Below are 14135 nucleotides of genomic sequence, written 5' to 3' on the forward strand. Positions count from 1 at the left end.
GTAAGTATTAAATACAGCTTTAAACTGCACTCCCCGCCTCTGTATTGAGAAGTACAGTATGTTTGAAATGTTTAATCCTTTGTTCTGCACTCAGCTAACTCTGAGATGTCCTCGATCTGGAAGGCTGCAGATGTACTCACGTCTTTCCACACAATAACTGTAAAGAAATATGAAACGGCAAATGCACCGCTGGAGGCAAACTGTCACAACAATAAAGTGATGCACGGTGTTTAAACAGTGTCTCTCCTCCAGAACAAATAAAACTGGAGCAGTTGTCATGTTCAGATGGATTTCACAGTCGGTGGAGAAGTTTAATCGAGGGAAGAGATGCCTTCAGAAAAACAGCTTTTTTTAAATTAAAGATTTGGATGACAGCCTGTTTTCTGTGCACTGACACAAACACTTCACACAGAAAATGTAGAAAACCTCATAAAAAAAGTAGAAGAGAGAACCGAAATGCCAAAGTGTGGCCGTGCTGATGTCATGATGTGATCATCCAGCTACATCTGCGCACGCTCAGTCCTCAGGTTCTGCTACTGTTGTGTGAAAATGGCCTCGGGGAGCTTTTATAAATCAGGATCATTGCAGGTGTCCAAACAGCCCACGCACACACATCGCAGAAACACAAACATTGTAAATTTAAATCTCTTCACGTCTCCATGCGTTGTTACTTGAGCAGCTAGCCCAAGCTGCAGCCCCACCAAAACAAACACCAACTCACAGTTTTATTGCTGGTCCCTCTCCAATATGGGGCTACAAGCAGCGGCCAGTTTTATGTCTTTTAATTTGTACACTGTCCCCACAGCAGCATCCAGCTGGCACACGACCAGCTGTGTATACACACACACACACACACACACACACACACACACACACACACACACACACACACACACACACACACACACACATAAACAAAGAGAGAGGAAGAGAGAAGAGATGGAGTGGGCTTAGATGAAGAAATGTGCTCCAGGAAGTCACAGCGCAGTGTCCATCCAAGACTTTTATTCTAACAGGTAAGCTGTTACTGTGCTAGAGTGTGTGTGCTGGAGTGTGTGTGCTGGAGTGTGTGTGCTGGAGTGTGTCCCTGAAACACTAATCTACAGAACAGTTTAGTGTAATACAGCATATCTTCTGCTATAATCCTAGTCTAGAAATGGTAAATGTTTCTATTTGTCATGGAATTGGACTTTAAGAACAACAACAACAATAATAATGCATTATAATAGCCCTGTGATTGGCTGGTGACCGGTTCAGGGTGTACCCCACCTCTCGCCCAATGGCAGCTGGGATAGCCTCCAGCCACCCCTGAACAAGATAAGCAGTTCAGAAAATGAATGAATGAATACTACTAGGGATGCACAACATTATGGGTGTGTTATCACTATTGGCTTCACACGTAGATATCCACAGATAAAATAATGTGCTGCTGATATGTGGTGTACTTTTTATAGTTTGCACCTCCCTGTTACACAGTGTTTGTAGCTCATAGAGCTGTGCAGTGTAGATACGTTCTGATCAGGGACTGAAGCTGTATTTAGTTTTTGCTCTTCTTGTGGTTTTGTTTACTCAGTGCAGATTGATTGCTTACATATTTGGCTCCTGTTTGAAGTTTAATTTGAGTTCAAGCAGCAGTCTATACGGCACATGTGGCTGACTCATTTAGATACATTTACAGTCAAAGAGCAAACCATTTTATCTAATTTGGGTTCAACTGCTGTACAGTTGCACTTCTCATATGTTCCCTGTAAACAGAGGTTGTATTACAGACTATGTCAATGTTGGAATTGGCCAAATTTGCCCTGGTTGTGGGTATCGTATGATTGTCTCAGGGAGAACATCATCCTAGTTTTGAGGAGGATGTATCTTTTCTGTATCATTTTGTTTGAAAGTAACTGCAATAAACACATATGCAGTTTTAAGTATTTTTCTTATTTTGCACAATAAATAAATAATAAACAAATAACAGATGAGATAAGAGTATGGACTACAGTATTGTATGCTTCTTCAAATACAGGAGAAGGTTGACTATCTCTTTAATTAAGTATGTGGAAAAAATATCAATATCAGTAATTGGTGGACTGAGTAGTAAAGTAGCAGTATATCAGAAATCAGCAAAAAAAATGATATTGTGTATCCCTAAATAACAATTATTAAATAAATTAATAAAATTAAAAATATAAAAATATAAAACAATAAAATTAAAAATAAATAAATAAATAAATAAATAATAAAACCCTAGTGCCCTCTCCCTTTGGGCGTGGACCCTGATAATAATCAGTAAATCAGGGACAGTTTACACACCAAGAATTTGTCTTTGTGCCACAGCCAGACAATGTGTTATAAATGGGTTCTAGTTAAGTTGAAGGGTAACTCACACAGAAGATACTCAGCTGCTGAGGTCTGATTAGCTACAAGAAAATCTGCAGTTTTTCTTTCTTTTTTTTAACTAAATTTTAGTCATGATAAATTATTTTTTTTCTTCAGATTCCAGTGAGATTTTCAGCCTTCATACCATCTGTGAATTTGTTTGGTTTCAAGCCAAACATCAAGATACTTTGAGAAAAATGTGTATGTGTACCTGAAATTTGGTGCAGACGCCCATTCCAGAGCCAGGCAGGCCAAATCCACGGCTGCGTACACCAACAGGAAGAAGATCGTCACAATGCTGGCAATGGTGTTGAGCTTCCCTGAGAAAAGAACCAGCTGGAGGGAAAAAACAAAGGAGGAAGAGAAAGAATGGAGAAGAGTGAGAAGAGAGAGTTAATAAACACACAAAGCAGCATTTGCTGACCTGTGTCATGACAGGGCTCTTATCTTTTCTGTGGCCTTTTTCAGCATCCTTCAATCTTTTAACTGGAAATAGCTCGTCTAAAAAAAGAACCCCATCATGTGTTACACTTTCAGCGCAACTCTAGTAAAGGAGGTGATCCAACATGTTCATGACACAGGCTCAGGTATCTACGGAGGCGCTGCACTCACCTGAGAGCCAGAGAGGCAGTGAGGGTCTAGTTTTAGTGAGTCAGAGAGGCAAACACGCACTGAGCTCTGGTTTAATGCAGCTTTATCATAGTTTGATTTGAGGCACTGAGGGATACCTTTGACTGAGGTAACAGACAGTGCTGTTTTTGTGCTTATTGTTGATATGGCATGCTTCATAGGTGTGACATGATGCATGTGACATGCAGTCAGGATAACGTTACTAACAGGTGAAGAAGCTTCTGTTGGGGTTTGGACCAGTTAGGATCTTCTTCATTCAGAATACTGCATCAAAACATTTTGCTTTTGATTACAACAGCTCTCTGGCCGTTAAATGATTGATTAGAATTCAAGTTCAGAAGTTTGCCTTCAGGGCTGCACGGTGGTGCAACGGTTAGCGCTGCAGCCTCACAGCAAGAAGGTCACCGGTTCGAATCCCCACCTCGGCCGGTGGGTCTTTCTGTGCGGAGTTTGCATGTTCTCCCCGTGCATGCGTGGGTTCTCTCCGGGTACTCCGGCTTCCTCCCACAGTCCAAAAACATGCTTACCAGGTCCTTAACATAAACAGAGAGTGAACCTTAGAAACACCTAGAATCGACTGATTTGACTGAAAAAGAACAACCAGAATATTTGAACTTGATATGAGTAGCCAATAGCAAGTGAACAGAACTGTCTTATTTAAATTCAAGGATCCCCAGATACCATCAGGTCAGTCCGGGTCCCAGCAGACTCTGTGGTCAGACCTGATTATCTGCCTGCTGAGAAGCAGACATTCAGGGTACATGTGATCAACATCTGGGGAGTAAGACATGTTGAAATTAAACTGCTCTACATATACCCCGGGACCAGTGCACGGCCACAGGTAGTCCCTAAGCCCCGGTTCAGGGGCCACAGATTGAGACAAATGTTCAGATTTAATTAAGATGTTATCATTCCTGCTGTATGTCAGCCACAGTGGCTACGTGACTGCTTCAACAGGTCCAGCTAATCTGAAGGAGGGGCTGAACACCTGATAGAAGTGACAGCACATGAGTGTTTGAGATGCAGCCCAGCTCTCTGACCGAGGAGCAGTGGGTGACCTCCAACAGAGAGGGGAGATGGTGACCTCATTATGAGCGCTGCTTGCTGACAGGCTCTGTGACGGCACTCTGAATGTGTGAACAGAGCCATGAACTCAAGATAGCACAGACCTGAAAACTGAGAGTGAAAGCAGTGAGAGCTTCCTGCTCCAAAACACTGCTTTGACCCTTTATAGACTCAGGATGAGGCGAATGTTGTCTCTGTGAGAACAGCTGTAAACACTACATGAATCTACAGTATGATATCATATCCACTGATTAACCTGCCCTGGGCAAGCTCTATGCACAGTCCTACCCGTTTTAATAATACACGAGGCAAGAAGCATTTTTTAAACACTAAATTCAACCCGGTAGCAGCATCCAAATGTCTGGTTGTTCTGTGCTCAGTTGTCAGAAACAATACTATACAACAGAGTCAACGTCTATCAAGTTTGGATGGTCACAGAGCAACCAGTGTTTTGGAGCTAACAGCGACCATGCTAACTGGTGACTCTCAGCTGAAGGTATCAGTGATTAACGGCCGAGAGTCACCAGGTAACAGGGTCACACTTTACACCAAAACACCAGTGACGTCTGCGCGCGTGTAATTAAATGTGTCGTCTTTCCAACCTCAGTTAACAGGTTTGACCACAAACAAGCAACATTAGCTGCTGATACTCTAAATCCAGATTTGACTTTGCTTATTTAATGAAAAGTCTGTTTGGGGCCAAGGCTCTGACCAAACATGGACTCAATAAAGAGAGGGAATAATAAGTGAAGCTATAAATGATGATTAACAGAAACAGATTTTAGGATCAGAGTAAAATTAGGGAATATTATGAAATGATGAACCAGGCTATTAACCCTGAAACACTCAAACATTAACATTCTGATGTGGTGCACTTCTCTGGATGTAGTTTCTGGTTCTTTTCTTATGAACCGGTCTCAGACTCAGCAGTCTGTCTGCTCTGTTTGGTCTGGGAGGGTTTCTGATTCATTGACACACGTTACGTCCAGGTCTGTCACAGTCTGGAAAGTGTCCACGGATAATGCAGTCATGAGCATGGACTGACAGTTGTGTGTTTAGATTCCTCTCTGGAAACACACCGGGTTTCTCTAAAAACATCTGTCCACCTAATATCTGTCTGCTTGCTGATCTCCTCTGTTCACTCACTGCTATTTCACAAACCTGGAGCTGACTACCATCCGTCACAGTGCTGATATTTAGTTCAAAAATGTGTTTATTGGTGGTTAATTCCTCCACGTTGGTTGGCAAACCATTAAACTCCACAGTGCTTCTGCACTCATGTTGCACGTGCATCCGCTGTTGTTGACAAACAAATAATCCCTCTATAGTTATTCCATAGTCACTGTATACTGTGTCTGCACAGAAATTAGTCGTGCCTTATATCACAGAAGTGCACATTTTTATTCAGCCTGTGAAATGCAAACAAAGGGGCTTTAATGGATTCCTCCAAAGGTTTGAAGACTTTCAAGACACAACAGCGGCAAGAATTCCAATTACCGTTTCCTGCTCCACATGGAACACAACTTCCTGCTTAGGAAGAGAAACACAAAGAGCGATTCATCATCACCATCATCATCATCATCATCATCATCATCACCATAAAGGAGGAAGCTGCTGAGAATGATTGTACACAGGAAAGAGCAGTACTTCCTGACAGAAAAACAAACACAGCAGAGTTTCTCTCCCTGATTATCGTGTGTTTTATGACTGGCAGGGAAACTGGAGTTGGACTTTATTTGAAAAAGCTGAAGAGTTTATCACTGAGGGGGATGAGGTGGACGCTCTAATCAGCACCTTCATGACCATGAACCAGGAGTAAAGTGAAGAGAGGGGACAGGGCGAGGAGAGAGAAGGTAATGGGGAGGACTGAGATAAATAATGACAGGTCATTGACAGGTGGTCAGGAGGAGAAGGAAGGTGATGAGCTGAGGGAGCAACCAGAACGGAGAACAGCCAGGAAGGTTAGAAGAGAGATGGATAAAGATGAGATGCAGAGAAGAGAGGGGAGAAAAGAGAGGAAAGAAAAAGAGAAAATCTCTGACCTCTGGCAGCCAGAGTCGCTGGGTGTCTCTCCAGAGCTCCTCTGGGAGCCGCTTCTACCACAGCATTAATTAGCCATTAACTCAGACCCCGGCCAGCGTGGACAACTGCTGCCACAGCGCACAAAGGAAGAGTGTGTGTGTGTGTGTGTGTGTTTGAGCCAGCAAACACGTGAAAAAAAAACGGTCTGGGTGTGTTTTGTGTGGACATTTCAAAGAGTGTTTCACTGGGAGGTGGAATGCATGAATTGATATATATTTAGCAGGAAGTAGAAGCCGCACAGAGACTCTTATGAAACAAAAAGAAAGGAGCTGAGTAACGATCTGCGTTGGAGAACCCTGGTCTTTTCCAGAAACATCTCAGGGTTACACGCTGTTTTGTTCCATGCTTGCACTTGTGAGTCTCTGTGGTTAAAATGGATCATGCCTGGCTGATGGAGCGAAGTTAGTAAGTATTCTTTGAGCTGTACAGTGGTGTATTGCATTCACTTAAAAAAAAAAATCCTGTTTTCACAAGATAAATATCTCATAAAGTCATTTGTCGCGATCTGATGACGTCACACGTCGTTCTATCCGTCGACGGATCGCCTCGGGAATTTGTGCTCTTTTAAAACGTTTTCGAGTGAAATTTATACTGTTTTCGTTACCTCAACAGTTTATTTAAAGCTTGGACTACCCTGACACCCGAAGTGACGTTTTACCTTTGCCGCGATCAAAAGGTATCAGATCCTGTGTGCGGAGCAGAGCTCTGCACGGAGTTTGTATACCCTAGCAACCTGTAACAACTCAGAGTAAAAAATGCCTCCTCTTACCTCTCCATCGGACTGTGCTGGCTGCTTTCGCTTGTCCCAGAAAATAGCCGAACTGGAGGGTCGGATTTCCAATCTTTACCAAATCCAAGACTCTGAACGTTCACTGGCCATTTTGGCAGCGGAGGCTTCCCGCCTCGCCGACAATAACACCACTCTGCCGTGGCTGGGCCCCTCTCACATCTCGGACCCGGTGAAGCCTATCGTGAAGTCCAGCCAGGAGTACGACCAGGACTGGCCTCGGCTTGGTGCGAAGCCGAAAGTACCAAACTGTTCAACTCCAGCCTCCGCGGAACCGTGGACTGTCATTCGGGGTAAGATGCCGGGTCGGATCAGATCCCGAACCCCTCCATCTGCCTCTACTCCACCCTCCGAGACCATCCGGCTGGGAAACAGGTTCGACGTCCTGGCAAAGTTGGACAAGAACCCATCGTACATCCCGGAGCCTCCCGCCGGTCCTGTTCAGGCCCTGCCGTCAGGTCCAGTTGGAGCCGCTGCCCGCCGGTCAGAAGCGGCTGAACACTGCGCGCCGCTACGGCCCGTCATGGGGAGAAGCTCCGCGCCGCCAGGTGAGCTCCAGCGCCAGCCAACAATTCTGGTGATTGGTGACTCCATCATTCGGAATATCCGACCCGGCTCAGCAATAACCCGCTGTTTTCCCGGAGCCACGGTCCGGGACATCACCACCAAAGCCACCGAAGTCCTCATAGCCAGACCAGGAATCACGACGGTCATCATCCACGCAGGTACAAACGACATCCGCAGACAGCAGTCCGAGCTCCTGAAGCGAGACTTTCTCCACCTCATCACAACACTTCAGAGAATCGTGAAGGATATCCATGTGTCTGGTCCCATCCCCACGTGTGGCCGCGGCTGTGGGCGTTTCAGTCGGCTGCTCGCGCTGCACACCTGGCTGTCATCAGCCTGCGCTGCACATGGAGTTAACTTCATAGACAACTTTAACCTGTTCTGGAACAGGCGAGAGCTCTTCAGGGGTGATGGGCTCCATCCCAACTGGCAGGGCGCTAAGCTGCTATCGGGAAACATTTTTTACAGCGTCCTCCATCCACATGCCCCACGCTCAGGTAAACAACACACTTCACCTCCGTCAACCCCCTCCGACCAGTCCCTCTACTATTGATGTCCCCCGGGTCCTAGCGCCGCCGGAATTGGTCCCCCATATTCATGTAAAACTGTTCATGAGGAGCCAGGACCCGTCCCACACTGTCAGTCCCAAAATCCATCCAAACCATCTTCCTCCACCCATGGAGCCCCATTTCTTATTCCCGTGATCATAAATACCAGACACTCAACCATAAAGCCACACTGCAGACCCAGTCATAACAACCTCAAACTCATAACCACACACTATCCCTCCGCTCATCTCCCTCTGAGACAAGAAAAGACTCTCAACATGGCACTTTTAAATGTTCGCTCTCTTTTAAACAAGACTTTTTTAATCAATGACTTGATTTTAGATAATAATATTGATTTTATGTTTTTAACTGAGACATGGCTGGGTTCCGATGGACCTGCAGCTCTCAATGAAGCATCTCCACCTGGTTTTAAGTATTTATATTCCTGTAGAAATGGTAGACGGGGTGGGGGGACTGCAACCATTCTTTTAGCTTCATATGGCTTTAAAGAGGTTTCATTTGGTGATTTCAGTTCATTTGAATATCATTCTTTTGTTTTTAGCAGTCCTCCAATATTTTGTTTAACTGTCTACAGGCCACCTAAAAGATGCTCTTCTTTTATCAGTGAATTTTCAGAACTGCTGTCCATCATTCATGCAAAATATAACAAAATCATTATTTTAGGGGATTTTAATATTCACGTTGACAATACTACAGATTCTTTCAGCCGTGAATTTTTAAATCTTATTAATTTTATGAATTTTACCCAGCATGTTTCAAGCCCCACCCACAACAGAGGAAATGTGTTGGATTTATTAGTAACATACGGCGTATCGACTTTTGTGTCCTCTGTTGTGGATGTGGGTCTCTCTGACCATTACTGTGTGTTTTTTAAAGTGAAAGATTTTATCCAGCAGGACATCCCAGAGCGTACTGTCAGGAAACGCTATCTTACTTCTGAAGTGGCTGCTAATTTTATGGAGATTTTAAAGGATGCCCCAAAAGCTGTTTTACCCTCTTCCTGTGATTTTATTGTTGATCATTTTAACTCGAAACTTAGGTCAACACTTGATAGTGTTGCACCTATAAATATAAAAAAGATTAAATCAAACACTAAACCTCCTTGGAGAACAAACAATGTTCTCAGATTAAAGAGAGAATGTAGGATTGCGGAGAGAAGATGGAGGAAAAGCAAACTTACAGTACATTTTCAAATATTTCGAGAAAAAATGACAATATACAACAGGACAGTAAAACAGGCACGACAGGATCATTTCTCTAAGTTAATCACTGACAATATCAACAACCCGAAAATCCTTTTTAGTACTATTGACCAAGTCACCAACCCTGTTTTTAACCAACCTTTTAATTCTGAGTTGTCTTGCGAAGACCTTGCAGTCCACTTCAGAAGTAAAATTGATTGTATCAGGTCAAACTTGTTAAACCGTAAGCCTGGTAATTTTAAATCCTCTAAGTCTGTGGTTTTAAATGAGGAAAAACTGGAGAGGTTTGTCCTGGTTGATGCTGCAGTGCTTGAAAAGGTTGTTTCCCAGCTTAGACCAGTGACATGTGTTTTAGACCCTATCCCAACATCCCTTTTTAAAACCTCTTTTAGTGTTTTTAAAGATGATGTTATTGATATCGTTAATTATTCTCTTCAGACAGGGGTGTTTCCTACTGCTTTTAAGACAGCCTGTGTCAGACCCCTTCTGAAGAGAAATAACTTGGATACAGCAGTGCCTGACAATTACAGACCTGTATCCAACCTGCCATTTTTAAGTAAAATTTTAGAAAAGATTGTTTTTAATCAGTTAAATGATTTTATGTACTCTAAAAATATCGGTGACACATTTCAATCTGGTTTTAGAAAAAATCACAGTACAGAGACAGCACTAGTCAAAATTGTAAATGACCTCAGGTCCAACATGGATAAGAAATTAGCCTCCGTTTTGGTTCTGCTGGACCTGAGTGCAGCCTTTGACACGGTCGATCACACAATTCTTTTGAACAGACTCCACTGCCTCATTGGCATCTCTGGTACTGCTTTTAACTGGTTCAAAACATATCTCAATGGCAGGAAATTTTATGTAAGCACGGGGGAACGCTCGTCAAGAATCTATGAAATGGCATATGGCGTTCCCCAGGGCTCGATCTTGGGTCCAACACTTTTTAACCTTTACATGTTACCTTTAGGAGATGTCATCAGGAGACACGGTGTCCACTTTCACAGCTATGCTGATGACACTCAACTTTACATTGCCGTGTCTCCTGATGACACAGGACCGATCGATGCCCTTTTTAACTGTATTTTAGACATCCAGTCCTGGATGGCAGACAACTTTTTGCAGCTAAACCAGGACAAAACTCAAGTTTTAGTTATTGGTACAGGTCCGGAGAGAGAGAAACTGGAGGGCAAACTCAAGGCACTGTCTTTTAATCCCTGCAAACAAGTAAAAAATTTGGGTGTAACATTTGATTTTAACCTCAGTTTTGAGCCACATATTCGAGATGTCACCAAGAAGGCTTTTTATCATCTAAAGAACATCTCCAGAGTGCGCCAGTTTCTCTCTCAAGCCAATGCAGAGACTCTTGTTCATGCTTTTATTACCTGCAGAATTGATTATTGCAATGCTCTCCTCTCTGGTCTTCCCAAAAAGAACATTTCTCATTTACAGCTCCTTCAAAATTCAGCCGCACGGATGCTGACGAAGACCAGAAGGAGAGCCCACATTACACCGATTCTTAAGTCTCTGCACTGGCTGCCTGTATCTTTTAGAATAGATTTTAAGATTCTTTTGTTGGTTTTTAAATCTCTCAATGGTCTTGGACCCTCTTATTTATGCGATTTGCTTTTACCATATGAGCCCACAAGAGCCCTCAGGTCTTCAGGTAGTGGTCTTTTGATAGTCCCCAAAGTTAGATCTAAAACATACGGGGAAGCTTCCTTTCATAATTACGGCCCCCGTCTTTGGAACAGTCTACCTGAGGACCTGAGAGCAGCACCTACTGTTCATATTTTTAAAAGCAAACTCAAGACCTACCTCTTTAATCTGGCTTTTAGCTGAACTTTGTTTCATTTATTTATTTATTTTTATTTATTTTAATCTGCATCTTATGGAGGTTACTCCATTTTAGTTTTCAGAGTCACTATTTAATGTTTTACCACTTTTTATTCATTTATTTATTGAGTCAGTTTAGTTTTAGCTCCAGTGTTTCCTCATTTTCAATTCAAGATAGCGTTTCCCCAGTCCTCTGTGGATTTCTAAAGAGTCCTGACTCTCAGTCCTGTGTGCGTGTTTGTGTGTGTGTGTGTGTGTGTGTGTGTGTGGGTGTGTGTGGGTGTGGGTGTGTGTGTGTGTGTATTTTGGTGGGGGGGGGGGGGGGGGGGGGGGGGGGGGGCTTGAGCATAATTTTGCGTGTGAGTGGTTGTGTGTTAAATATGGGGTGGGATCTTTATCTGTATCCTGCTTGATTATTTTAATGTACAGCACTTTGTGATGCATCTTATGTATGAAAAGTGCTTTATAAATAAAGGTTGATTTGATTTGATAAATGACATCATCAAAAATATTTGTATGCAATTGGGCAATGGAAGCAGTGTTAAGCTCTATTCATTCAAACAACTTATTGTTCTTTAAACGCTAAATAAAAACTGCTGTCTGCATAAAAATGTCGGATTAGTCTGTGTTCAAGTTCCAGAAACAAGCTGGAGTCATCTCCTGTCCAGTTCTGACCGTTATAGAGCAACCGCTGTTTGAAGTTCAGAGTGACTGTGCTAACTGCTAACTGCTAACTACAAAGCCAAATGTTCAGTGATTGTCGCCTGATGGTCACCAGTCAACAGGGTCACACTTTACACTGAAACACCACCGACTGCCAACATTCTGAATCCAGTTTTCACTTTGTGTACAGTATTTAATGCAAAAGTAAGTTTCAGGTTGAGGTTATAGGAGTTGTTTAACATCCCAAAAAATTGTGTTATAATGAGAAGAGGTGTGAAAAAACATTGATATGGTAATATACCACGTTACTTTGACCTGTGAAAGATGATCAATTTTGTTGTTATAATAAAAAAATCATATTTTAGAGTTGGAGGTGCAATACATCTTCCCCACCTCCACTGCAGTAGATGGCGCTGAAGAGCTACTCCAATGTATGTTACTATTAACTGTATAATGAATATAATCTCAAAGTATTTTCAAATATTTGATTCCTAAACTTGATGCTGTGGGTTTTGATGCTGTAAACATCAGTGCTTTCTCTTTATTCTTGGGTCAGTTAGTTTAAAATCATTTCAAGTTCAATTTTAACAGTTAACTGTGTAGAATATTGCAGTATATCACAATACTGTGATATTATCATATTGTGACCCAAGTATTGGGATGTGTATCATATAGCAGATTGTTGCCAATACTTGCCCCTATAGTGCAGCACATGATTGCAGATTTCAGGAGAATCATTCAAAGGGTGATGCAAGCATGAATTTGGCACAGATACTCTCTAAGAGCCACTCTTTTGAAATGAAACGTTAGACACTTGAAAATTCAAGTCGGTGGCGATTTTTCAAGATGGCCGACATTTCTATTCAACACTCATTATTTCAATAGTTTAAATGGTGATGCAAGCATGAAATTGGGTAAATATACTCTCTAAGGGACATTCTTTTGAAATATATCATTAGACATGCAGAAATTAAGGATGGGGGCCATTTTTTAAGATGGCTGCCGTTTCTGTTGTATGCACATTTTTTCAACAGTTCAAACGGTGATGCAGGCTTAAAAGTTGGAACAGATACTCTCTATTGGCCACTCATTCAAATAAAGACAGACAATTGAAAATGAACAATGGTAGTTGTGTTTAAGAAAGCCACCACCTTGGTAGAAAATTGGCATTAGGACTCTTCATGAGGTCACTCGACCAGAAAGCATTTACAGTCACTTGAAATCTCAAAACTGAAGGCCAGGAGTGTTTTTATTTGGCGGTGTTTTGTCTAACTCCGTACCCTCGACCTGTCCAATTCGGTAAAACCTACCAGGAGCACCTCCTAACAGCATAGCTCACAGGGTTCACACCTCCCTTACCATGACAAGGAAACAGCCACAAGGGAGGCTATTTTTGTTTTTTTGTTTCATTTTTTTTATTTGTTTTTGGTTTGGTTATATATTTCCAGAGTTTGTTTTTGTTTTTGTTTTTTGCTTTTTTTAAAATGGAAACAGTAACTTTGTCAGTTTAATTCAGGGGAAGGGGAAACAAAAAGACAAATTAGTAAGTAGCACAGCTATGGTGCTGAACTGACAGAGCACCAAAAACATAATTTAGCAACTGATGCTGAATGGCTTTATGACCAGCTCCCACGGCAACAGTAGCTCTGACAGACTATGTTTTTCCTGCAGAGTAGGAAAAACCTGACAAATGAAAGATGGAGGTGCTGACTTTACTAACTCACTCAACTTGAAATATCTTTTACTGGTAATAAGCCAGTGGACAACAATACACAAAAACTAAACTAAACTTGCTAGGCGCTGCCCAAGTAGCTGCCTGTTGCAGCAGCTCTCTCGTCTTTGTTCGTTTTTTTTGTAATTTTTTCGTCTCTTTTTCGTCATCTTTGTATTTGGAGTGGATCATCACTTTGTATGGTTCATTGTCGGTCACGGACACCAAACTTTTTGTGGCTTCGGCGATATTTTTACTACTTTTCTCCTGTGTTTGTCTGGAGATCCTACATGTAACCATGGCTGCATTGTTTACATGCGAAATTAGCTGTTAGCAGCCTGTAGCATGTCAATGCTAACTAGTGTAGGGCTTGATGAGGTGAGGAGGAGGTGAGGACGACGTGCTGGTTCTCAGGTGTGAGCTGGCAGGTGACGACGTTGACCTGTCCTTCCATCCATCGTTGTTGGGAACGTGGGATCTATCTCCAGGGGATGGATGAGCTAGCTGTGCTAACCCAGCGGCATCGTGCTGTTCACGGACGTGGCTGACGGAGCAGACATCGGACGCCGGCCCCACATTGGAGGAGCTTCGCCTGCTGTGAGCAGACAGGATCCAGGAGACAGAGACTGAACAGACTGCTGGGTAGGCTCAGT

General features: G+C 42.7%; 1 protein-coding gene across 3 annotated transcripts in view; it reads right to left on the bottom strand.

Annotated features, from left to right (window-relative positions):
- Positions 1 to 14135, bottom strand: part of LOC141797891 (solute carrier family 12 member 9) — a 109338-nt gene that overhangs the window by 36054 nt on the left and 59149 nt on the right. For 2 of the 3 annotated variants that reach the window (XM_074679580.1, XM_074679582.1), the window contains exon 9: positions 2582 to 2706. In XM_074679580.1, the coding sequence (XP_074535681.1) occupies positions 2582 to 2706 (125 nt within the window). Of the gene's footprint in view, positions 1 to 1233; positions 1309 to 2581; positions 2707 to 14135 lie in introns of those variants that run through there. The other variant, XM_074679581.1, reaches the window with a different exon arrangement.

This window comes from Halichoeres trimaculatus, unplaced genomic scaffold (genome assembly GCF_033239565.1).
Source record: "Halichoeres trimaculatus isolate MK-OKI-2021-1 unplaced genomic scaffold, fHalTri1.1 fHalTri1_scaffold_9, whole genome shotgun sequence".
NCBI classification, from domain to species: domain Eukaryota; kingdom Metazoa; phylum Chordata; class Actinopteri; order Labriformes; family Labridae; genus Halichoeres; species Halichoeres trimaculatus.